Below are 25,959 nucleotides of genomic sequence, written 5' to 3'. Positions count from 1 at the left end.
CTAAAATCCCTGCTTCTTTCAAACTTCTAAATTAAATGCTCATGAAAGTGACATCGAAGTGCTATCTTTTCTGACCCACAGACCAATGTGTGGTATTTTGAAATAATCATACTGACGAGTTTCTCTCTCTCCCTTTGTCATTGTGTAGGTTTGAAAAAGATTAACTAAATCGGAGGTGTCAACAGAGCTGGGTGGATCCTGTTAATATTGACAAGATGTTTACAAGGCTATTATGGCCAATGTAAAATAATATGTTAACTATACAAATGTGAAATTTCCTCAGTTGGAGAAAAGAATCAGGCTTACAGTGAATCCTTTGCTTCCTTGGTGTATCTTGAGAGATATATGTAAAAGTTGCCAGCCTTTTCGTATTCATTGGGTCTGTGGCTGTATGCTGCAACCCCACTTTGTGAATGAATATCAGCTATTTCCACTCCGTCTTGTATTCTACCATGCACCAGGTCTCACCAACACTGAACATTGGTGCTCTTATCTATGGCTGAAATCGCCTTCCCTACACTTGGTCAGGACAAAGGACTGTGCATAGCCCATGGCTACGTCATGGGAAGTTCTTTACATATTCCGTGAGCCAGCTCATATGATGAGTAGTATGTGAAATAGCTTCAAGACACGTTTCTCAAGTCATTTGTGATTGTGTGGGAAAAGCTAGTTCACTTGGTAATCACTGTGCATGACCACAGCTGGCCTGTGGAACAACTTGGAAGTGGCCTCCATGTGGCAGCCATGAGCCATTACTGTGGGGCAGCTTCTATTCATTGTGGTGGAACTTCTACGCACGTCCTTGGCTGGTTCTTGCTCTTCATTGTCCTATCATCCTGTCATCCATTTGCAGTCATCTACACTACAAGGCTTGCCAATGTCACAGGAACGATACCCCATTTCTGGCTAACACATGGGATATGCTTTAGGAAAAAGTTATGCTACATAATGCAAGCAATGGGCAATCCTAATGCCCATATCTTGAGCATGATTTCAAAGGTGTAATTTTGCGTGCAGTGTTTCCCCATCTCTTCAAAGAGCAGCCTTCTGTTGCTCCTGCCTTTATCTGGATCATGGGGCATCAAGCACAATGCTATGCATTCCATTCAGGTGAGAAATTTTACTGTACCTTTATCAGGATACTGTTTGTTTTGGTAAGGCATGGTAAGATAAGGTAACGAATAGGCTGGGCAGTGTAATTGTACAGTAGGGAACAAAGTCTTTATTGTATAATGAAAGTAGTAAAAACTCTGGTGTGAACATACCTGATTTGCTTTAGTTCATTAATGTTTAATAGCTTTGGGCAGGTCTTATTTTCTCTCTTGGCCATTTGACCAAGAATTCAGCTTCAATACCTCTTCCAGTTTTCAATCTTGACAACTTCAAATTTTAAAAAACAGGCGTTTCGGGGGGGCGGAACTGTGGCAAGGAATTTTCTGAAAAGTGAATACGAGCTCAAATGGCAAAGTAAACTTGGAGGATCTGGTAATATTGGTACTTCCAGTTTGTAAAAAAAAACACAAAATGTAGCTGAAACTCATAAGCCCATTGTTTTGAAATATTCCTACTAAATCTGGGGAAATATTTTGAAATAAATGCCCTGAATCAAACGCATAGGGGAAGAGCAAGTATTTTTAAAATTAGGAGGTGGGCGGAAGTTCCTAATATTCTTCTTAACTGTATTAATGTAATCCAGCTATTTCACTAATAATAATTTATGTTTAATTAAAAGTATCTGCCAAAAGAACAATGGCTTAAATGATTGGACTTTATGTCATTTCATGCTGGCCTGAATGATGTCTCAATTGTGTCCTTTAAAAAATGCATTGATGCTGTGTTGTCACATTGATATACATATGAAAGGCTACTGTTGATGTTGACAAGTTAGATTTTCTGTTTTGTTGTTTGTGCGTGGTCCTACCTCTGCAAGTATCATAACTTCATTTAGAATCACAAAAGTCCAGTTGAGAAGTAAGGATTGCTGTAGATGCAGGAGGTCAGTGTATCCAAATGCACATGATGGCTACACACATCTAGTCAGATCAGGCACCACACTTTCATGCGAGGCCCTGAAATGTCATTTATAGAAGACAGCAGAATTATATTTCAAAATAAAATAGTTGCATACGTCCTTTGGCTTCCAAAGGCAAGCGAAATCTCGCTACCAAACAGACCCATGCCTGGGAAGAGACGTAGCTTAGAGGCAGAGTAGTTGATTTTATGCAGAAGACCTCATTATCATCCCTGGCATCACCAGGCAAGGCTGAGAATGTTCTGCCTGGAGTCCTGGGAAGCTGGAGTCAGTCAGTGTAGCCAAAGTTAAGCTAAACCATGGGTAGGCAAACTAAGGCCCGGGGGCTGGATCTGGTCCAATCGCCTTCTAAATCCGGCCTGCGGATTGTCTGGGAATCAGCATATTACATGAGTAAATATGTCCTTTTATTTAAAATGCATCTCTGGGTTATTTGTGGGGCATAGGAATTTGTTTAATTTCCCCAAAAAAATATAGGCCTGCCCCCCACAAAGTCTGAGGGACAGTGGACCGGCCTTCTGAAAAAGTTTGTTGTCCCCTGAGTTAAACGGACCAATGATCTGATTCCCTAACAAGGGAGTTTCCCATGCTGGGCTTGCTGAATGACATTCTGGTTCAGGGACACCCCTTTTGTGAACTGCACTGGGAGACAATAGGAGCCATGTACACACCTACAGGCACAAACATGCTGCAGCTAAGTAGGTCTGCCCCAAGATGGGAGACCATCTGGGAGCAATCTGCAAGCTTCTCTGAACTCTGCAGCTGAAGAACAGGATACAAATAATGAATAAATAATAAGAAGCTGCTGTTTCCTCCTCCACTCCCTTAACCTCTGTTTGATTTCCCCATACACTCGAGATGGCATGCTCCACCTCGCTCCAAGCGCAGATGGTTGAGCAGGCTAATAATAGATCATAAACCTCAGAGAAGCCCAAGGACATGCTGTCTGTGGGTTCTTGTTTGTTTTAAATCAGTGATGGGTGAGCCAGAGACTCAGTCCAGATATTCCAGCTCAGTCAGCACTGATCTCAAGCAGACAGTACCGAGGGACAGAAAACCCGGGCTCTTGGCCTTCCTAAACTGATGGGAGATGTTTTCTTCTCTCAGCACATGCACAAGAAGTGTGTTTGGTCAGTATTTAAGACAGGGATGAGTAACCAACTACCATCAGTCTCCAGCCAGTTTGCAGAGACAGAGGCTGACAGCAAGTAGGAAAGGGACACCAGAATCTGCTGGCGATAGAGGAAGAGGAGGATGGAAGAAATAACAGCCCCACTACTCTTGGCTGAAAATACAGTGCATGGAAATGTTTCACCTGAACATAGGAAGCAGGTAGTTGAAGTGAACTCTTTGCTTCTGTATATCATATTTCACTACTGTGCCAAATGGGAAGTATTTCTGGACAAGCTGGCAGTTATGTGAGAGAGAAAAGTTTCTCAACAGAAACAGAAGAAGGGACTGAGATGTCACAGTGCTACATTCAAAGCCCTATGGTCAGCCATAAAATTCACAAGTGTTTGGAGAAGAGAGAAGCATTATAAATCATTTTGGTACATTAAATTACAGCAATTTACTTGGATCTTTCTGTTTTACGTTATGTGCTATTGCCTTATCAGCATGTAGGTTTCCAGAAATCCTAACAGTTCAAAACAGCAAACATGATTTTTCTCCCAAAACTTTTACTTTTATTAGAATTCTTCCATTAAAACTCTGCATATAATTTCAACCCTGTTTGAAAGCTACAGTGTTTGGCTTTTTTTTAACCATCCTTATCCCAACACACTGCCCCAGAACACAATGGGTGTACAACACAATCTACTCTGCATTCCTTGATTTGGACACTGCCACCTTCACAGCCTGGATGATGCCATCCTTATCGATGCCAAACATCCTAAGCAGCTCAGCTGATTTTCCACTTCTTGGTATGTGGGACACAGCCAAGCGAGAGACTGTGATCCCTGGTTCTCCAACCACAGCCGCAGCGACGGCTTCTCCAATGCCACCTAGGGAAAGATAATATACAAATGGATGATAAGTCAAGGCTAACAAGCTTTATTTCTTTGTAAGCAGCTTAATCTAGCTATTTAAAAAGAAAACAATTGGATAGTTCAGAGGGATTGGAAAGGTTGCAAAGTTGTTTGTCCCATGAGAGGCTTTTGCCTAAACAGTTTTTCATCTAAGAGGATTAGTGCTTTGATGCCCAATCAAGACAACTGATCTCCAAGAGTCCATCCAAGCCAACCAAGTAGAGTAGTTGATCATGAAGACACAGCAGATACAAAAATGCTATTTTATAAATGTCTAAAGGAGGACTTGTGGTAAAATGTTGCAGTGTGGAGTGCACCTTTTTAGTGTTCCAGTCAGTTAGCTATGCTTTCCTCCACAAAATTCCATTCCATTATATCGTTCCCCGCCCCTCCACAGCAAACAATCAGCATTCTGAGCACAATGAGCTTGTTCATTCCTCAATGGACACCTTTGAGGTTCCTTAGCTATTCCCCCCCCCCAAAGAATTTTTTTATGGGAATGTTGGGGTTCACCCAAGCCTGCTGATACCTCCCCATTCTGCGAGGATGGTGCCATTTTGGCTATATAACTAATGGCGCTCCTACCCTGAATATCTGAAATAGAGGAAACAATGTCTTTGATATGTAGCTTATTAGATGATGTTGGACCCCCCATCAGCCCCAACCAACTAATGGACAGGGATAATAGAGTAATATCTGGAAAGCCAGCAGCTCCACTACAACAGCAGGAAATGCAACTCCAACACAACAATGTTTAACTGTTGCAAGAGCACACCCAAGCTAGGATTGTCAAGCTAGGATAGTCATGAGAGAAATCTCTTTCATTTCTCTAGGTGTCTGTACCATGTATAGGTAGAGCTGAAGCACAGGAACTAGAAATAATCAGTGTCCATGTATTTCTCATCATCGTTATTAATCACCTTCCATGTATGTCCAATGCAATATACAAAATATAAAAAACCTCCAAAGTTAGGAAACAGCACAGAAGAGGAATTTAAAAACAAACAAAAAATGGACACCCACAGCAGAGACATACCGTATATACAGTACCAAATTTTTTCCCTTTGTTATCATGTGTGTTGACCTACCTTCATAGTAATGGTCTTCCACAGTGATAATTCTGCCTTTGGTTGCTCTTGCATTTTCAAGTATAGTTTTCTTATCCAGAGGTTTTATAGTGAATGGGTCAATCACTCTGATGGAAACTTTTTCTGAGAAAAAGAATGGGAACAGAATTATGCACCAGAGCATGTGGCTCAACAAAACACAGGAGAGGGGACTTGCTAATGTTTAACATTTCATACACATTTATTAAAGCATTCCAACGGGGGTCTTTGAAACCACTAAGTATTTGGTTCTAAGAATGGGCAGAATATAAGTCAAAAAGAAGCTGACTGATAAGTAAGCGTAAGCCTTACTTTCTCGTTTTGTCATTCCCTAGAATGAGGACACTCATGACCCACTTCCAAGGACCTTTACTATGATAATTGATCTCCAGAAGAATTAAGCCACCCAGAAACTAGCTTGTGGAATATCTAAAGAACTAGATAGCACAAGGTCATCATTCAGCTTCAGTCTTCTTAAAGCACAGCTGCCTGCTCATTTATCCAATGGCTATAATTGCATTAACTTAATAGTACTCTCATCTTGTGGACTTCTCAATAGTGAGATTTCCTTTATTCCACCAGAGGTTATGTTGGAGAATGCCAGGAGTCTTGGATAATCATGGCCCAGTACACTTCCGATACTAAAATGATGATATCTGCAGTGAAATGAGTAGCAACACATGTCTTTCAAGGAATAAAATGAGGATGGGGAATATGTGAACTACTGCCAGTTAGGTAGCCTGTAACTGAAAGTGTTCAGGTATGGTGCAACCTGTATGTTTCAGGAAAGGTGACATTTCATCTACTGTGAAGCAAACCATGGTTTACTTATCCAGGACTATCCATCTAGTAAGATCTTGTGCAGATGCAATACAGTGGTACCTCTAGATACGAACGGGATCCGTTCCGGTGCCCCGTTCGCATCCAGAGGTAAACGTAACTAGCGACAGCGCATCTGTGCGTGCACGTGTCACTTTTTGCCGCTTCTGTGCATGTGCGTGGCGGCATTTTCGGCGTCTGCGCATGCGCAAGCGGCGAAACCCGAAAGTAACGCACTCCGTTACTTCCAGATTGCCAAGGAGCACAACTCGAACGCGCTCAACTCGAAGCATATTTAACCCGAGGTATGACTGTATTCCTAATCAATATACCACATGCTCACTGACTTCTCCTTTCCCTCCTTCCCTTTCATGCATGGTTCGTCTTGTACATGCACTGCACTGAGGCTGATCATAGTTACTCCGAACCAGGGTGACCTCAAGTCTTTAGAACCAGTTTGCATCAGATTCACCAGTCCCTGTCAAAAGGGAATCCAGTTAGCTATTCTTAACAGTGATGTTAGTGGCGTAATGTTACACCATTGTTAAACAAACCATGGAAATTCACAAGGAAGAGAGGCCATGCAAATCTATATCACATTCCCAGTCTCTTAACCAGTTTCGATTGTTTGTACCAGGGCTACGTTGCTACAGATAAGGTACATGTTTGGGTTTGATTTTATATATTAAACTAACTTTTTTCTTGGTTTTTTTTTATAAATAGACTTAAGGCTCCAAGGAAAGATGTAGTAATTAGATTACACTTCTAAAGAATTTCCTGTCTCCCCCCCGCCCCCCGCCCTTTATAGCCCTCATGTTCTTCCCTACAAGATGGCTGGTGTGCATTTCTCAAAAGAGTTTGGTGTAATCACCTCTCTTCAGTTGCTCAGCTGCAGCCAGTGCCTCGTGCAGAGTTACTCCTGCTCCAATAACCGTGACCTGGTCATCTTTGCTCTTGAATACCACCTGATAACAACAGTAAAACAAAGAATTAGATTTACTGGGAAAAGCTAGTAAAAATCACAATGTTCAATGACTACGTTCTTGTAGTTCAAATCTTTTAGCAACTTTCAAAATGGCGCTCACCTTGGCTTGTCCAACATGGAAATCTTCATTGCTGCCGTAGATCACAGCATTTTCTGGACGACTGGTTCGTATGAAACAGATGCCCTGTTTTCAAAATGAACACAGGATAGATTGTAACACCCACAATAGCCCATGGAATTAAAGTTCAAAACGGGAAAAAGGCATTTAAAAATCCAAACATCAAAACTAGTCTTTTTAAAGCTGAGTGTGTCTAATTCTGGATGGGTGACCACCTAGGTATTATAAGCATGACACCTTGGGTTCCATGAGAGAAGAAAAGTGGGGTATCAATGGAATGAAATAAACAGCCAACCAACAAGGAAACTCTGACAAATTCACAGCAATGAACACCCTTCCCTATATGCCTCTGCAACAGAAGAGAGCAAACTTCAGATTTGGAGGCAGTAATGGGTCCTTATCTTTTCTCCATCCCTATGCAGCAACTGTCAATCATCTGAGGTCATGAGGATGCCAGGCGATTGACGCCTGTCAAAAGTCCCTTGCACATTTCCTTCCTAATGCCCACTGCACTTGGGAAGTGCTGCACAATGAGGAGTCCCAACGTTACCTATCCTCCATCTGATGTCATATATGATGTCAGGTGTAAGGCTTGCCTGAAATGAACTTGCAGGCCAAATGGGAAGGGCCAGCAGGTTTCCCCGCCCCTGCTCTAAAACTCCCAAGCAAGCACCCTGCGGAAGAGTTGCAGACCTTTGTATTTGCAGCCAATTCCACTGCCTTTTCAGTGGATACAGCATCACTAGGATAAAATACAGTTGAATTAGGAATGGCACGGAACATGCACAGATCTTCCAGCCCCATCTGTGAAGGTCCATCTTCACCTAGAAAAGAGATGGTATGGGGTGGGGGGTGAAAGAAAAATATCAGTGTTGAAAAGTGAACAAACTTCTCTGTAGACTTCTTAAAACAAAAGGCATCCAAAATAAATACAAGGCACTCACAGGACATGGAAGGCTACCTACCCTCTTCTGCTTAAACTTGGAAATAGCAAAGAAAGAAGATAGAAGGAAACTAAAAAGAAAGAAAACTAGGGTTATAAAGAAAAATCATGGAAAAATGCAGACGTAAATGGTAACTAAAACAATAAAGCAGAAACTAAACCACCACTACCACAGAGGCAAAAGGAGAATGAGAAGGGATATGGAGCTACATACATGAGTACAGAAATGAAAGGAAATAAATACACAATTTTAGCCAACAGGCAAAAGAAAAATGTACAAGGTGACAGTAGGCATGTCTCAATTATTGGTGGAACACAAAAGAATTCATGATTCTGTCAGAATGTCCCATCCTGGGAGGGGGCACTTGAAGGTCATAAGAAGCTTACTTTTCAGCAAAGATTGGCTTAATGAAACCCACAGAGAGATGCATGATAATTAGGGATATATTTGGGGAGGGGGTGTAGAGCAGTGAATGGCACAGTTCAAATCCCTCCAGAGCCAGCAGTAGGAAGAGCTGTGGATGAATGTGTGCCCTTCTGGTGGAAAAGAAAAGTATTTACAGGAAACCAGTTAGAAGAACTGAGTACATTTTTTCCAGCTTCTGCTTGGTTGAACTGACTTGTGAACACTGTCTGCCTCAAAAAGGAGCCAGAGGGCTGCTCCAAAGTCATTTTTTAAAAAAATGTGGGAAAGTGTCTGCTTCCTGTTTCAGTACAATTGCCACACAGGATGCAGTGAGTGTTATGGAAATGGCACTACCACATTCTTTATATATATATACCTATTTAGTCAAGGACCCCAAAAAGCCCCAGTCGGTTGTGCATCTCTGCATTTTAATAAACTTGAGGGGGTAGAGGTTTCTCTCATCATTGGAACTTAAGATCCCATTCCTGATAAGGGCAAGGATTAAACCTGCAGTCTCCTACATACAAACACACACTTCAGAAGTAGGCGAAGCTTTTATCCTGATGGCTGTGAGAGTTCTACTGAAATAAGATCTTGGCATGTGCAAAAAACAAAAGCACATGTCCCACCCTACAAACAGTAATAGAATGTGTGCACTGAAATATACACTGGCACCTGTACTTAAAAGAGGGCTTCACTGTACTGTTGAAGAAGCAACTGGAAATTCTTTGAAGAGAAGCGCAAGTGGCAAGTGGTGTTAGAAAGAATCTGAGGCTAATTAATGGCTAAAGCGAGCAACCTGACCATGCGACAGCACTGAGAGACAAGTATAGCAAAGCCCAAGCTGAAAATTCCTGAACCACTGCCAAACTGTTCAGGCTTCACTGCTTACATTTCCAGTGCAAACTCTGAGTGCAGCATGAGCAACTCTTAAGCCAATAAGGAAACTTCCACTGCGCTTTCCAAAGCTCAGATTTAAGAAGAAATTTGTGATAAGCCACTTGCAGTTCTAATCAGCTTTTAGTATGGTATCATTACTGAACCATACACTTTGTCAATGAGCTATGAAGGAACAATATTGCTCCCAAAGATTTGGCAGCTGGTGGCAAAGGTGATTAATACTCATATCTATGAGACAAAACACTGTTCATAATAACCCAATTTGCACACACCCCTAAGGCAAATGAGCAAGCATGCAGGTACCCAGAGAGAAAATTATGGCTACTTTGCTTATCTCTGGTCATGCTATTGCACTGCTTGTAGCTAAACCAGGGTTTGGCTTAGGGTTACGTTTGAAAACAGACTTGAGGCTTGTTTCCCCCAAATAACCAAGGTTTTTGCTTGGTATAAGTTCTGGTTTTTTGGGAGTGAGACTAACCACAAGCATAAGTTTACACAAAATGCTAAATTAAAGCATGTATTTGGCTCATGGCAGTGCAGCAGAACCAGGGGAATGACAAAGTGCATCAGTTTTCATGCTGGGCACCCACATGCTTGCTTATTCTTGCTAAGTCATAGTCTGGTTTAGTATTATGTACAAACAAGGTCATTATCCATATAGCAATAATAGAATAAAAGCTTGGGGGAAAAGCTTGCTTTGCTGTTTTAATTTTGTTGGGTATAGCCAGAGCGTCCTGCACGTTGACACAATGGTAAAGTGTAATGGTCATTTGGAACTAAATGAGAACACACAGCATTTTCTAGCACATGTTGGAACAATCTCTGATACATCCAAAACTCACTTTATTTGTCTCTAATGTATACATGGAATGTCTATTGTAGGCAGATCAACTATGTGAGGTTTGAAAAGTACACTTTGGTCAAAGGACTTAGCAGACCATCAGTTTTACAAGCCTCATTTCCTCTATGATGCAACAAGTGATATCAAATAAAAAGCAGAGAATAAAATTTGTAGACTATGATAATAAGGTGGGGGGGGGGAGATTCCTACAGAATTTTGAAATTACTTCCACTTCATGGGTCTGTGTGCCTGCATCTGGGAGACTAAGGCAATTTGCTGAATAAATTTGAAGACGCTTACCAATGGATACACCGCAGTGAGATCCACAGAGGTTGATGTTGCTCTCGGAAATTGCTGCCATGCGGATCTGATCATATGCCCTGGTGTAAAATGTGGCAAAGGTGCTGGCAAACACAATGTTTCTGTCCCGGGTTGCACAACCAACACCAACGCTCACCTGTAATTGGGGGGGGGGGAGGGGAAGAGCGGATTAACCAGTTCCAGCAAAATGTGAGTGCTACATGCTGAGTTAGCTAAATGTTTTATACCTATATAAACTATATACGTTTTATATATTTATATTCTTCCTCCGAGGAGAGGTTCAGGACAGTATACAAAGCTCTTCCCGTCTCCCTATGTTATCCTTACAACAAGGTAGAGAAAGATGGGAGTGACTCAAGATCAGATGGTAAGTTTAATGGATGAATGAACTTGGTCTCCATGCTCTTGCTCCAATTGCTACGTCACTAATTGACTAATAGAGCTGGAGTGCATAGAGGAGTGGGAAAGGAAATTAGAGTTACGTGTGCCGGCAGAATGATCATAGCAGTGCAACCTGCTCTCGTGCACATGTTTGTGGTGCATGAAATGTGCTTAAGCTCCTCAAGAAATTAGAAGTAATGGTTCTGGTTGCAGCAGCCTGATATGCAGAGCTCTGAAGCAGAAGCTCTCTGACAATGGTAGGCTGGATATAGGGAGAGCAGCAGCAAGCAGTCCAAGGCCTGAGGGAAAGGAGAAACAGGGCAGGAGATGCTCTGAAAGAGGTGGGAGGCAAAGAGAAGGTTAACTATGGGGCTGAAAGAGGAGGAGAACTATGGGGGTGATGCACTATGAAATGTGCCCTTGAATCAACATGGCCGTTGCATGTTGCAGTGCACCTAGAAACCCTAAGCCCGTGGTTCCCAACGTGGGGCACACGCCCCACGGGGGGCAATTTGATTTTTAAGGGGGGCAATTTGAGAATGAGTTAGACCAAGTTAATGGCCTTTTAGCTTCCCCCACATGAATAGGAGTTCCCTTTTTGAATACAGTATAGTGGTACCTCAGGTTACAGATGCTTCAGTTTACAGACTCTGCTAACCCAGAAACAGTACCTCGGGTTAAGAACTTTGCTTCAGGATGAGAACAGAAATCGCACGGCGGCAGCGGAAGGCCCTATTAGCTAAAGTGATACCTCAGGTTAAGAACAGTTTCAGGTTAAGAACGGACCTCCGGAACGAATTAAGTTCTTAACCTGAGGTACCACTCTAATAATAATTATATGTCACTGGGGAGGATCAGGATTTTAGAGATGTTTAGGTGGGGCATGCCCCCCCCCAAAGGTTGGGAACCACTGCTCGAAGCTCTTTAGGACATTGTATCTAACCAAGTCATCTTCAGAGGAGAGTCACCAAAATCAACGGACAGCACGAATTTGAGTCTATTGATTTCAAAGGGTCTGCTTCAAGGAAGACTTAGTTGAATACGAAACCTTATTTATAAAGGTAGGGTAATGGCAATGGTTTAATTATCAGAGTGAGAATTTATCCAAAAAACCCCTGCTTAGTTTGAAGGAAGAAACAAGCGAAGAAACACCCAAACAAAGCACCTTACCATGTTTTGTTCAGCGATGTAGCATTCAATGAAACGGCTGGGGTGCTCTTTTTTGAAGAGCTCAGAGAAAGTGGAATTTTTGGTATCCCCATCCAAAGCAACCACACGGTCACAGGCATGGCCCAGTTTGGCAAGGGCCAAGCCATAAGCTTTGCGAGTAGCAAACTGTGGAGAGGAAAAGGACATAGATGCCCCGTTTTCATTATGTTCAATTATTCTGTTATGCTGCAGTTGCAAACCACATAAATAAAAACCTTCGAAAATGAGTCCAAGACAAAACTCTGCATGACCAATATTACACTGAAGAGTTTCAAAGAATCTCTAATGCTCCCCTGTATGTTATAGTATGTCACATCAGTACCTCATACTTGGGGCCAACATTTTAAATGTTTACCATTCTGATCCTAAGCATAGAGATTATCATAGCTAACTGAAGCATCTATAATATGGCCTTGCAATCCTGGTTAACTTCAAGCTTTCTGGTGTTGTGCTAGTAGTACAAGGGTCTTTATACCTCTAGTCATCAAACACATCACAGCTGAAGCAGAAAGACCTAAGAAAAGGCCTCAGGGGAAACTGTGCTGAGAGAAGCCAGATTGTCTTCATACAGTCACACCAAGTGCAGTGTCGTCCTTTACTTGACTAAAAGCTAGCCATGGGAACACAACCAGCAAATCCCTAGAGAAGTGGAAACCCCAAACCACCCTTGCATGAGTTTCTCCTTCTGTCTCTGTTTACTTTGGCATCTAAGAGTTTCCATAAGGTTTTTGTCTGCAGGCTCAGGTAAGATTTCCATGCTCTTCAAATCTGACGACAGGGAGAGAGACTGGTAAGTCTTCCTTTTCTTCTCCCATTTGCTGCATTACTTCAGCTGCCTGACAGCTATAACTTGCTCTGCATCACAGCAGGTGAAGGAGACAACTGACCAGTATTGTGACTTTGCCACTACTAGACAAGAGGGACAGACAAACTCTCTACATTGGTTCATTCTTAAAGAAACAAGAAGTCTACCTGGGTCTAAAAATGGCAACCAAATTTGATCAGGATGTATCCCTTCCAGTCTGAAGTAGGAACATGCGGCCTTCACTTGTAGCCATCCTGAATGCAAAAGGCATCTCATGTGTGATGGCTCCACAAGTCCCATTCTTAGCAGTTACCTTAGAAGTGACTCACTAGAATTATGGCCTTAAACAGGCATGAAGTAAAACATTTGCTTTGAGACTCACATGTACAAGATCAAGTTTGGCTCATCTTCAATAGTTTGAAATAGCATTTACTCTTCTCCCAAAAGGTGTGACATTTGGAATGGGCATTTTGCTACTATGATGAATTAATTACAATTGGAACTCCACTGAGTAGGCAGCTGAATGTCATCTGGAATATTTTACAGAATTCTGGACTGAAAGTTGTTTATTCTTATTAATCAACTCCATAAAAAACGCAGTTCCCAGAATAGTGAGCAAAAGCACCTTTCCAATCACAAATATAAACCTAAGCTAGAATTGCTTGAGGAGAACAGAGAAACACCACCATACCTTCTCTCCCAACTTATAATTCGGTGGTGAAGGCATCTTGACATTTCTGATACTGACAACTGGTGCATCTTCCTGCGGAAGGGCTGGAGAAAGCTTTTTCTTGTTCTGGATTCTATCATCAATCTCTGAAATGACTTGCTCAGCCATGTTTCTGGGAAGAGGTTTGCCATGCCAGTTTTCCTTATCCTCAACACCTGCGGATTACCATACACATAATTAAAAAAAGGAAATAAGTTAAATACAATACACTTTCTCAAAGTGCCAAAATCAGCAGCTTCTTCTGAGTTAGGCCCAAGTAAGCTAATAAGGTTATTTGCAAATGCAAACATCTTCCTATGAGGTTTAAGCTACCAATGCCTTAGCCTGCCTCATTCCTGTTACTGTATTCCTTTGATCCTGCAGAAAGTCTCCTGACATACTCTTCCCTGATGCTCCTACAGCCAAATTCCTTCTCCCTCCCCATTATACTCCCAGCTCAATTATTCAAAGATGCTGATGCTGAGCCAGTCATGAGAGTGTCATCCTAAGACTGGAAATACTTGGGTTAAAATCCCCACTTACCCCCCCCCCCCATCCAATGTCACTATCATTCAGCCTGACCTACTTCACAGAACTCCTTTGAGTTTAAAATTGGGAAGGAGATTCCTGAGCTTCTCCAAGGACCTAGCAATCAATTAATAAAAATATAGTCCTAGTAATTCCTCCCTTCAGCTTCTCGTCACCTCCTTTCTAGAATAATCTCCTTTGGTGCTTGGGCCCACTAGAATGCCAATATAACACACACATCTGCATCAGTTCAATTACAACATAAATGCATATTGCTATTATCCCTTTTTGGCCTCTCTTAGTCCTCTTTAGATCATGAGCCTCTGCAACACGATCATCACAATTTTGCTTCTGCAATACTGTTAGCTAAACCCTTGGAGCAGGGTGCACTATGTGTTCAAGTAAATGAATAAAATCAAGCCAGCAAATCAATAACCTTGACTGCAATAATGACATGCTAGGTATTCTGTAATTAAGGACCTGAATAAGCAGGCACTCTGTGCAAGCACGAAACGTCTCTTTGCTTCGGGAAAGAGCATCAGACAGACTGAGCTCTCACAGTAACAGGAGCTAAATACTGGATTCTTTTCGCCATACAGAAGTCTCACAGAATGGCAGCATTTGTTCCTGAAAAATGACAAATATCCTAAGTTTATTTAGCTATTTTTGAAATGGCTTAAGCCAGCTGATGGATGCACAAGATTAAAAATGTAACATAATGGGGAGGAGGGGGGAATACATGATAAATGCATAGTGGCACAAACCCCCAGTTGCCTAGCGCAAAGAGATTCATTATTCATTGTGATTTCAGCTGGTTCTCTACCAGAGCAGAAAGGAATTCACATCCTTGCACGTATCCAAATTCAGCAGATGTGCCTGGGCTTTATTTAACTTTTAATAGGCACAGACTGCCAAGCAGGCACGAGGAGCACAAAGATCTCCGCTGCACGGCTAATGAAACATTTGATGTGTCCTGCCACTTGTGACAGCTCACAATTCATACTGAAGAGCCAAACAGAAGACGATTCCTACCTACTATTTACCAAAAAGTGGCAGATTACTTAACGTGAAGCAGGAGAAAAAGCACAAGATATATTTTGAAGGGTAACTCAAACTTCATTTGATATAAATATATGATATGAGTGAGCATCTCATTCATATTTAACAACTACTGAATTTTTAAAAAAATGTCCATGTGATTCTCTTGAAGTAGTACATTGATTTATGGTTTGAATACTGCACACTTCACTTTTCCTGATGGCTTAATTTTTGGACCATAACCATTCTCAGGAATATGGAAGTACATATACAGGCATTCTCCTTTATGCTAGCCCACTCTTCTTCCCTCATCCCCCTTAAATTGAGCCTAAACTTCTATTTTATTTAGCTTTACATCTCAGCACCATGCTTGACATTTTTGTCCCAGGCCTCAGAGAGGTTAGGCTGGCCTCAACTAGAGCCAGGGCTTTCTCGGCTGTGGCACCAATCTGGTGGAACACTCTGTCACAAGAGACTAGGGCCCTGCGGGACTTGACATCTTTCCGCAGGGCCTGTAAGACAGAGCTGTTCCACTAGGCCTTTGGTCAGGGCGCAGCCTGACCCCCTCCTCTGGCAATCTGCACAGGGTCTTGCTTGCTGGTTGCCATCAATTTGTTTTTGATTGATTTTATGGTGAAAAGTTTTTAGAATGTTGGATTGTTTTGATTGTTGTTAGCCGCCCTGAGCCCAGCTTTGGCTGGGGAGGGCGGGGTATAAATAAATAAAATAAATAAATAAAAATTATTATTATTATTATTATTATTATACCGTGTTTATTGCACAAAAAGCTTTTCCTTTACAATAATCAATGAGTTATGCTCTGTTAAGAACAGGGCTTTAAAAAATATTTCTGCTTAATGTCCCAGATTGATCACATTTTATATAATTTGTGTGGAAGACTATTATTCAAGTCCTGAGGTATGCTAATCAGGTTTGTTTAGTGTTTTGATTTGCTTTTGATTTCGTGGTGTACACAAATCTGGCTAAATAACATCAGATATAGCAATGGGTTATGTTGATATACACAATAATTTACAGCTGAAGCTTGGTGTGAAAAGAAAAGGCTTAGAGTTCAGATCTAGTCTTTCCCACTATGGCACATACTGTGTCACCTTATAGGCAGGGATAGACAACATGGCGTCCTTCAACCCCAGCCAACATGACCAACGCCTGTGATGTAGGAAGGGGGTGCGGTGAATGCAGGTCACCCCAGGTTTCATCACTGAGGGTGGTGATCGCGGGGCCTGACCTGCAGCACACCTGAGCCACACATCTCTCCTGTGACGTGGTGGCTCAGACACCTGCAGACTCCACGCTGCGTGAAACAGCAATGTGGGGCTTGCGGACTCTGTGGAGGTTCTGCGCAGCAGCGGCTTGCAGTGGCCCTGAGTGCAGGGCATTTGCGCCGCCCCGGGCACTCGAGCAGTTAGCTATGCCACTGACCAACGCTCAGGGATAGAGGGAGCTGTACTCCTGCAATGTCTGGAAGGCGACATGCCACCCTGTAATAAGGTGTCAGCCATCTTGCCATTTTAGTCACCTGCAAATGCAGAAATGTTTAGTAGGTGTTTCAGCTTGAGTGAGGAACTGATTTCAAAGAACTGGTCCACACTGAAGTCTTACTGGGGGAAATCAAGCCTTTCACACTTAGTGATATGGCGTAAGCATCTTTTACTGGGATCATTAATGACACTGACATATAATCTGAGGTTTTCTGAAATCAAGCAGTATATATATTGACTTGTAGCTCAGTCTTTTCACCACTATGCTACACCAACTATCACATTTATTTCTCTCTCATTCATATATATGAGTATATATATATGTGTGTGTGTATATATATATGTTTATGTATATGTGTATATATATATGAGAAATAAATGTGATAGTTGGTGTAGCATAGTGATGAAAAGACTGAACTTGTAGTCAGAAAACCCCTGCTTTTGAATCTCACATCTGCCTTGAACTTACTAGGTGGCCATAGGCAAACCACCCTTTCAGTCTCAGACCCCTTTCAGCAAAACAGCGTTAACGTTAATGCAGGGTTGCTGTAAGGATTACATGACAATATAAGTGTTATGAAAGCACTATGTAATTCCTTATCATCATCCTTATCCTTAATAAAAAAAAGTGGCTAAAAATACTATTAACAAGCAAATCATAGCGGTAGCTGCTGCTCAGCTGAAAAGTCTGCCGCCTGGCATCACCTGTTATTCCTTTGCCTTTATAAGTCTTGGCAATAATTGCAGTTGGCTGATGTTTGGCCTGGCCAAAGGCTTTGCACAGTTCCTCCACACTGTGCCCATCGACGACGATAGCATGCCAGCTAGGAAGGCAAACAAACAGATTAGCTTTTAAAAGGATTTGCAGAGGCAAAGCTTTTTATAAGAGCTCCGTGCCGAATAAGCAAAAGCAAGCACTGAACTGGTACATATAGTTATATATTATTAATAAGCTATACTACGGCATTTTTTGTTGCAAGATGCAGCTAAGATCCAAAGAATAGCTTAAGTGCACCAAAGGGCTTGGCACGCCCAATGAGATGTTTTGCTATGTTTTTTGAACAGCAAAGCCCAAGCTGTATCACAGTTCGCTTTATCAAACTCCTCAGTAGTTTACCATGTGGCCTGGGGAGCTGCAGTTTGAAAGAAATTAAGACCAAGCTCTCCTGGATGCTTAGGAATGAGCACACAGTTCTCTGGATCCCAGCGACATGTCAGAATCAGAAAATGTTGCACTTGGGCTTGTAGCCTTAGCTTATTCGACTTCGTCTCTGACTTATGGCACGCTGAACAGTAGCTGAACAGTAGCAAATTTTAGTCCTAGCATATTCAGCCTAACCTTTATAAATGAATAATAAAAGAAGAAGAAGAAGAGTTTGGATTTGATATCCCGCCTTTCACTCCCTTTAAGGAGTCTCAAAGCGGCTAACATTCTCCTTTCCCTTCCTCCCCCACAACAAACACTCTGTGAGGTGAGTGGGGCTGAGAGACTGTGACTGGCCCAAGGTCACCCAGCAGCTGCATGTGGAGGAGCGGAGACGCGAACCCGGTTACCCAAATTACGTGACTACCGCTCTTAACCACTACACCACACCAGTAGCTAAGAATATTAGGCAAGAATGTGTCATGGACTAAAAGATAAATATCTTCCAAGTATTCATAAGCATAAAGGACCTTTGCAAAAACCAAGAATTATCTCTCTGAATAATAAGTTTTTACTTTTTCCACTTACTATCACATTCTCTTAATTAAAATAACTATAAACTAAAGCAAGGTCTAGAATACTTGTTAAGGACACAAGAATCTATAACAATAAGTCCTTTCTGAAACAGAGGCAACACCTATGAGACCTACAGACTCAAATAGTTCAATGGGGCCTTTAAGCGTTTTAAGGAGTGAGGAAATAGCCAGTTTCCTCAAATGTGACAAATTTCAACAGAGCCAGAAATAAACGCTATGAAAGCATGACTGTCAACGGCTAGACAAATAAAAAAAAAGCTTCCTTGCCATTTTGTGCTCTTCAAATGAAAGAACAGACTGACTCCTGGACAAAATTTAACAACCTGTATTGGCCTTTACTTTTCTGTATTTATGATCCCTTTATATTGACTATCATGGCTCCAAGTTGGATGCAGACGTCTCTGTTTGTGGAAGGGATTGAGATTCAGTGGAGGCTCCCAGTGCATGAAGAAGGCAAGGTGATTTTCACCAAATCTGCCTTCTCCGTGTAGCTCCATGCACTCTGTATCCTGACACTCTGGAGCAGCTTTTCAGAGAGCACAGGAAATTTGGGGGAGGAATCAGGGGGGAAATGCCCTCTTCCTTCAGCGAGAGAGCCCTGTGGGAAGACTGCTGCCCATAGAGATTTTGACTCTGCATTTAATGATCCTCCGGACCCAATCCACAAATTGAAAAGAGCACAGAGCAACCAAGGTTGAAGACATCATATATTTCTCAAATACATACATACATACATACATACATACATACATACCCAAAGGCTTCACAACGTTTTTGGTAGATTTCAACGTGATGCTGCAGAGGCGCAGGGTCACTTTGTCCAAGTCGGTTAATGTCAAGAATAGCAACCAAATTATCCAGCTTGTAGAACCCAGCAAAGGCCATTGCCTCCCAAACTGAACCTTCAGACAATTCTCCATCACCGAGGACACAATAAACACGGTAGCTGCGCATTGAACAACAAAAAGCAGGGACTAAATATTCAGTATCGTAAGTTGACAAAGGAGGAAAAACACTTTTGCAGATAAGCCTACACAGTATGGACAATACAACGGTAGCCCCAATGAAACATTTTGCCTTTAATGACACTCTTCCTACATAGATTTTGTTGGCTCTTCTTCAAAGCCTATAACATGCTTCAGCCCTCTGAGGAATTTTGCTTTTGAGTACTTTCCTTTCTTTCTACCATTTTTGTTGCATCATTATTACATAACCTAGTTAGGTGTTACAGCAGTACATTTGTGTATCTGGAGAAAATAGGTTTGGATCTTAGGAGCAAAAGGCAGTCAGGGGCACAGCCCATCATGCCAGCCACATGCTTCCTAGCCTGACAGACTTTTGGTATCAAAAAAACTTCAAGTGACAGCCATGTGAAAGTCCGGTATATCACTTCCTTTTATTCTTAAATTCAGACCCTGTCACCATCCCCAGCTTCCTGTGTGGCTGGGGAAGAACTGGATTTCAACACAGACCTGCTGCCGTTACATTCGGTTTCACCATTAGGACAGGGGCAGGAAACTTGTGGCTGCCCGTATGCCCTTGGACTACAATGCCAACTATCTGTGAACAATGGCCATGCTGGACAGAAGTTTCTAGTTCAGCAACATCTGAAAGGCCTTAAGTTTCCCACCGCTGACTTTGCTACAACCAGAATGAGTGCACTTCGCATACTATTACACGGCCTTCTCAAACTTGGGTCCCCAGATGTTATTGGACCACAACTTCCATCATCCCTGACCACTGGTCCTGGTAGCTAGGAATGATGGGAGTTGTAGTCCAACAACATCCGGGGACCCAAGTTTGAGAAAGGTTGCTATGTTTCCAAAGCATGCTCTCTGGGTGTATGATACTAAAGGCATTAAGATGTCTTGGGTTATTTCTGTTCTGGCAGCCAGTGTATTTTGATTTATTCCTTTAATCAGAGAGAAAGTATACAATCCTCATTAGATGGGTCAATCCAAATGTCTTGTTTGTGTTGGTTTGTGACTCATCTATACTGGAAAAGCTTAAGTGATTTATAGTACTGGATGCGACATAAAATAAAGTTTATGAGCCTAAAAGGTGAATCAGACAAAGGCTCATCTAGTCCAGCTTTCTGTTTCTACCAGCAATTCAGCAAATGTGTTCTGGAAAATAGTCACCAAAACATAATTTTAAAATCTAATTTAAAATAATGAGTCAGTTTTGAAGACAGGAGGAAGAAAACACAATTTTTTAGGGCTGTGTCAAAGTAATCACAGAAAACTTACACATGTGCAGATAAAAGCTTTATGCTAGCTATGCCATATTTCTTATGGCTGCCATCCGCAGGAGTATGGACACAAGATTTATGCCTGCATTTGGGGATTTAGTTTGACAGGTCACACAAGGCTTGTGGATACTCTCCGATGTCCTGCTATACGATCAGGCTTGCACTACAGACATAAGCCTGCCTTAAATGTCATGGCTTCTCCCCTTCCCCAAGAATCGTGGGAAGTATTGATCTTATTAAAAAGCCCTCTCCTCCCTTTATGGAATGAGCCTATGGAATGAGCTGCTGCAGGATATGATAGCAGCCACTAGCATAGATGGCTTTAAAAGCAGATTAGACAAATTCATAGAATATAAAAGGCTATTAGCTGCCACTAGTTATGATGGCTATATGCTACCTCCAGATTTAGACAGGACGCCACTGAAATACAGTTGCTGGAAACAATAGTGGGAAATGTCTTCATATTCTGCTTGTGGGCTGCCATGGGGCATCTAACCGGCTAGACCAAATAGGTCTTTGCTCTGTTGCAGCAAGATTCTGTCAGCACCCATGCAAAATTACAGTCATTTAGAAGCTATGTCTGACATTACTGGAACCTTAAGCACAGATTAATATTGGTTTTAGGATTCTAACATAAATGTGCCCTGAGAGGACAGCTTTTTTTCATAGTCATACACCATGAGAAACGGGGCTGCAGACAAGTATTATTCAGCTCCATAATGCAGGTTTTTAAGACCAAAATTCAAGCCCTCCTAGTGTAGTTCACAGAACTAACTTCATTTGTTCCTGTAGGCTGCTGTGGTTGTTAAGAGGCCTAATAATGTGTGCCCGTGTGCCCTAGAAAGTATTTAAGGAGCTCGTAATGAGCAGCAAGAATAATCTGAAACACACATTATTCTCTACTTTTGGTTTTTCCGCCTAAGTCAAAGCCTCACCTAAAGGTAATCAAAATGAGTAACCAGAGGGAAGCTGTGAGTCATTAGTGCCAATTATTGTAGAACGAGAATGTAACCTTGAGGGGGAAAAGGTGCTCTAACAATGACTCTTACTGTAAAGCTGGAATGAATGCGTGCCTGCTAAACACACCATCACTGTGACTCAGCAAAATCCTTGGGAAAGCTCAGCTATTACTTAACAAGTGCTGCTTATAATCTATCCAGCCAGAGGCAAGGATTTGCACATTATTCAGTATGTATATTTGAGTCTAAATGCTTAACCTGTAAGAACTGCTACACCTCAAGGGAAAACAAGTTGGGACACTAAAATGCTTGAAGTTTTGTTTGCTTGTTTTATAGTTCATAGCTCCAACCAGCACCAATGGAAACTCCCTTGAAGTGACAGCATGAGGCATATTTAGCAGAGGATCGAATTTCCCACCCACACATCACTATTAGCTGTAAAAAAAACAACCACCAAACATACAAATGCAACTTCCAAATGCATTTAGAGTCATGTTTAATTTGGCCCTCAGTTGTGGCCTACTGCAGTGAAATAAAAGGTTCAGCCCCACTTCCATTATACTGGGTTTACCCCAACTTCTTTCGTGTCATTAGCATCTGCCACATGTAAAAGCACTGGGAGCGACAGTCTTGCACAGCAATGTTCCTTCTTGGTACGGCTGATTATATTAATATAGATTAGAAATCTTTTGATTTATTAAAAAGGTGCCCAAGACTCAGCCTTGCATTTAAGCACTAGCCTGGTAGTCACAAGTGATTAGGAACTGCATGCAGGTTGAGCGGATGATGCAATTCTAAGCAGGCAAGTGAGTGGTGTTAACAGAGGGATAGAGGAGTCTGTCCCTGCTGAGCAACCAGCAGAGAGACTAAGGGAGCTGCCAGAGGATGGAAACCCTTTCCCATTTACCTCCAGCACACAAATGCCACAGCTTGTTGCAAAAGGAACAGAGCTTTCTATCCATCCTTTGCTAGCCGCCAGCAAGCTTGTAAACATTTCTGCAGGCTAGTAACTTCTATGGGCTTATTTACAAGGTCTGTGAGTTTTAAAAAGCAAAGCAAAAGAACTGATTTAAAAAACATTCTTAGAAAAAGCTGCAGATGGCAGGTGTTGTCTTTGAAGAGGCATCCCCTGTCCCTTCTCTCTTACAGAGGATGAAAAATCTCTAGTAAGATGGCACCTACTGCAACATGTGCAGGCATTCAAGAGTATGCTTGCCTTGTTGTTTATTCTGATACAAATTTACATAGTTATAGTCAACTAAAAACCATATGATCAAGTAACTAGCATTTCTTTAATCAGGTGACAGTTCTACTTTATGATTTTTTCAAATGAGCAAAGGCCAATATGGATTGTGATGCATCTTTGTAGGCACAGCAAGGGATAGAAAGAGCCACTATGAAGTAACCACTGCATTGCGCAAATTGATGCCATTTTTTTCTGGCAGACAGGTTGACATTTAATGGGTGATTTCCTACCCATCCCAGTATCTCATGATGGGGAACGCACCGGCAGCAGCATTTAAACCTAATATGCAGCTGTTAAAAGGCCCAGGAGCTGATGGAACAAAGTTGACAATCCTAGATGGACTTAACATCCCTCTCTCAGCCTTAAGATTTTGTGAATCAAACTCAACTCCAAGTGACAGGGTTCCCCCCCCCCCCGCCCCCGTTTAGCTTTTCTGCATTTCCTACTTCCTCAAATACTTCATAGATGACTGTATAATTTCTGGGCTGATTTGTCTATTTGCCAAAACATCAGTGTGCAAATTAAATGTATTTGTGTGAGAGGTGAGGTGGGGTGTGTGAATATAGCAAGCTGGCAATAATACAGCAAGGCAGGAATAAAAATGAATAAATACTGATGAGAGCAGTTCATGCTATCATCTACAGTAAATATCATTTGTGTTAGAGCACGTATCTGCAAACTTTATTAGTCACCTAGCTAAATTACGGTTTTACAAAACCCTGGCTATTCCCCAGCATGACGTGCAAAGAGCCAATGAGCACCAACCGTAGGCAGAGATAAAGTCTTTCTATGAATACCACCTGCCAGGCTGCATTAAGATCAGCACATCAGTGTACACAGAAATGCTTTCAAGCAAGTGAAGTGTGCAATGTAAAATTGCATTTACTCAGCAACCCAGCTTTTCATGCTCTAATACTGTCACATAAAATACATCAACTTCCCCAACACACACAGACAAATGCCTTTGGATATCTACTTTTCTTTAACACCACATGAAGATTTTCATACCAGTTCTAACAGGACTATTGCCCTTGAACTCACTACGAGTTGCACAACAGGGCTCTTCTGCATAATATCCTCTAACACCTTTGTTGGACAACGCTGTGTTGCCATAACAATCTTTGAACAAAATTCGCTTTCGCTCAAGCTAAATACTGCTTTTATATAAAGTCACCTTTCTATTCCATTGTCACTAGCATTATTTCTGCAGAGGTATGGAGATTCTCGCTCTTTCTCTCATACGTACATGGGCACCGAACAAGCTATAATTGCAATTCAAAAGGTTGTGGACCAAATTTGGCATTTCTGTGCCCAATTTAACAACAGATGAATCTTGTTAATTTAGCAGGGTCTGCATTCTCAAACTTGAGATTGGAAACTTGATTGTATAACAGCATCATGGGCAGTTTTGCTTCATTTCCTTATCCATCCATATACCTCCACGCAAGCAAAGAGGGTGAAATATTTTCAAGATACCTGGCTTTGTCAAAGTACTTCCCGGTGTAGGCCATACCGCATGCAGCACCCAATCCTTGACCGAGTGATCCAGTAGCGACATCAGTGAATGCTTGTTTCTAAAAAGAAGAAGCAATAGCATGTAATCAAAAGAGTACCTACTTCATAAACCCTAAGCTTTCAATCCTAGGCACACCAGCAGTGAGCCCAGTTGGGGTTACTTCTAAGTAAGCATTCACAGATCAGGCTGCATGTTCAACCCTGACCCAAAGTTCCCACAGGTACATCTAGTGCAGCAGGGAAAGATACCAGCCTACCTCTCTGAAGACTAATTTGTGAAGCTCACCTTTTCACCATCAATACTCATCTTTTTAGCCATCTATATTATCTAAGTACCGTACCCCACCCAGCCCTTGAAATCTGGCCCTTAGTCAGCCTTAGCTGCCAGATCAAGCACTCCCTCTGAGCACTTCAGGAAGTCACAAGAAGAGCCTATGGGCTGCATCCAATAGAACTGGAGAGCCATTCATGCAACAAGACTACTACCCCTACGTCTTCTGTGTGACCCAAAATCTGCTCTGGGTCAGATTTTAAGGGTGCACAAGGGGCTGCGGGGAAGAGGAAGCAGACATTCCCATGTGCAAGAGGAAGTATGTTGTGTGAGCAGATCAGCAGCACCGGATGCAACCCTACATGAGTAAATTAATGCAATACAGGTGTGTCAGGAGTTAAGTATTACTCTGCAGTCATCACCTATACTGCACATCTCTGAAGGTCTGAGATGCAAAAGCTGCACCTGCCCCAAATATTTAAAGCCCCGTTTTCTGCTCTTAGCTGGCAGCTGTTGCAATGGTCATGTTAAATAGATTCTAACAAACGAAGAAAGCATGCTGAACTAATTATCTTGATCAACTGTACGTTTCAAAAACAGCTGCTCACTAGGTGAACCTGTGCCTGGCGACGCTCCCTCTTAACATCAGTCCAGAGACAAAGCAGACTGAGACTAGGCAACTGTCCATGGATCTGCCCTTCTACCACGCTCAAGAGCAGAGGGTGAGAGATAAAACTCTACAGCCACTTCCATGGGCTTCTGCATCTAGGGCAGGCAGTGGCAGTATGTGGAGGGGAATTGTGATGAAGCATCCATCCATTCTCAGAGGTATGAGAGATGTGTCGGAGCATCATAAAAAGTAGCCTGTTTTAATACCATAGCTAATATTGACATGCATGAAAGTAAAGGCATTGAGTGCCCTTCTAAGATGTAAAAGTAATCTTCTTTGGTTGCTTTCTCAGGGGGACGGGACACCTTTAACTATACTTCATTTGTTGTCAACCCATGGGTTTATTTCTGTTAAACATTGCTAAACTATCACTACGAACCAGATGTTGACAGTAGTGTAAAAGGTGCACAAACTTTTTGATTCCTAAGGCAATCTCCCTGCGTTTTCCCAAAATACTCACTGGCACAGGGTGGCCTTCCAAAATGGAATCAATTTTCCTCAGGTTTAGTAACTCTGATTCATGGAGGAAGCCTGCCTCAGCCCAGGCAGCATACAAGATTGGGGCTGCATGACCCTAGATGAAGGGAAAGAAACAAAATCAACAATTGCAGACCATCTTAAGAAGAGAGGCCAAATA

At 42.1% G+C, this 25,959-nt stretch overlaps 2 protein-coding genes across 7 annotated transcripts in view; one reads left to right on the top strand and one right to left on the bottom strand.

Annotated features, from left to right (window-relative positions):
- The window catches only part of TMEM40 (transmembrane protein 40), a 28,734-nt gene extending 26,967 nt beyond the window's left edge, over positions 1 to 1,767 (top strand). For 4 of the 5 annotated variants that reach the window (XM_083421918.1, XM_083421917.1, XM_083421920.1 and 1 more), the window contains one exon: positions 149 to 1,767. In XM_083421918.1, the coding sequence (XP_083278044.1) occupies positions 149 to 168 (20 nt within the window). In that variant the 3' untranslated portion in view covers positions 169 to 1,767. The remainder of the gene's footprint in view (positions 1 to 148) is intronic. The other variant, XR_014506700.1, reaches the window with a different exon arrangement.
- A 1,927-nt stretch (positions 1,768 to 3,694) lies between these two features.
- Positions 3,695 to 25,959, bottom strand: part of TKT (transketolase) — a 35,872-nt gene continuing 13,607 nt past the window's right edge. For both annotated transcript variants that reach the window (XM_083421474.1, XM_083421473.1), the window contains exons 3-14: positions 25,783 to 25,896; positions 24,343 to 24,440; positions 19,165 to 19,356; positions 17,376 to 17,494; positions 13,585 to 13,778; positions 12,050 to 12,214; positions 10,478 to 10,634; positions 7,781 to 7,911; positions 7,070 to 7,153; positions 6,856 to 6,949; positions 5,148 to 5,270; positions 3,695 to 4,035 (exon numbers count right to left, since the gene is read on the bottom strand). In XM_083421474.1, coding sequence (XP_083277600.1) covers positions 3,848 to 4,035; positions 5,148 to 5,270; positions 6,856 to 6,949; positions 7,070 to 7,153; positions 7,781 to 7,911; positions 10,478 to 10,634; positions 12,050 to 12,214; positions 13,585 to 13,778; positions 17,376 to 17,494; positions 19,165 to 19,356; positions 24,343 to 24,440; positions 25,783 to 25,896 — 1,659 coding nt within the window. In that variant the 3' untranslated portion in view covers positions 3,695 to 3,847. The remainder of the gene's footprint in view (positions 4,036 to 5,147; positions 5,271 to 6,855; positions 6,950 to 7,069; positions 7,154 to 7,780; positions 7,912 to 10,477; positions 10,635 to 12,049; positions 12,215 to 13,584; positions 13,779 to 17,375; positions 17,495 to 19,164; positions 19,357 to 24,342; positions 24,441 to 25,782; positions 25,897 to 25,959) is intronic.

This window comes from Podarcis tiliguerta, assembly GCF_965153285.1.
Source record: "Podarcis tiliguerta genome assembly, chromosome: 2".
Taxonomy (NCBI): domain Eukaryota; kingdom Metazoa; phylum Chordata; class Lepidosauria; order Squamata; family Lacertidae; genus Podarcis; species Podarcis tiliguerta.
Note: the sequence above shows the minus strand (reverse complement) of the source record. Positions and strands in the feature narration are given on the sequence as shown.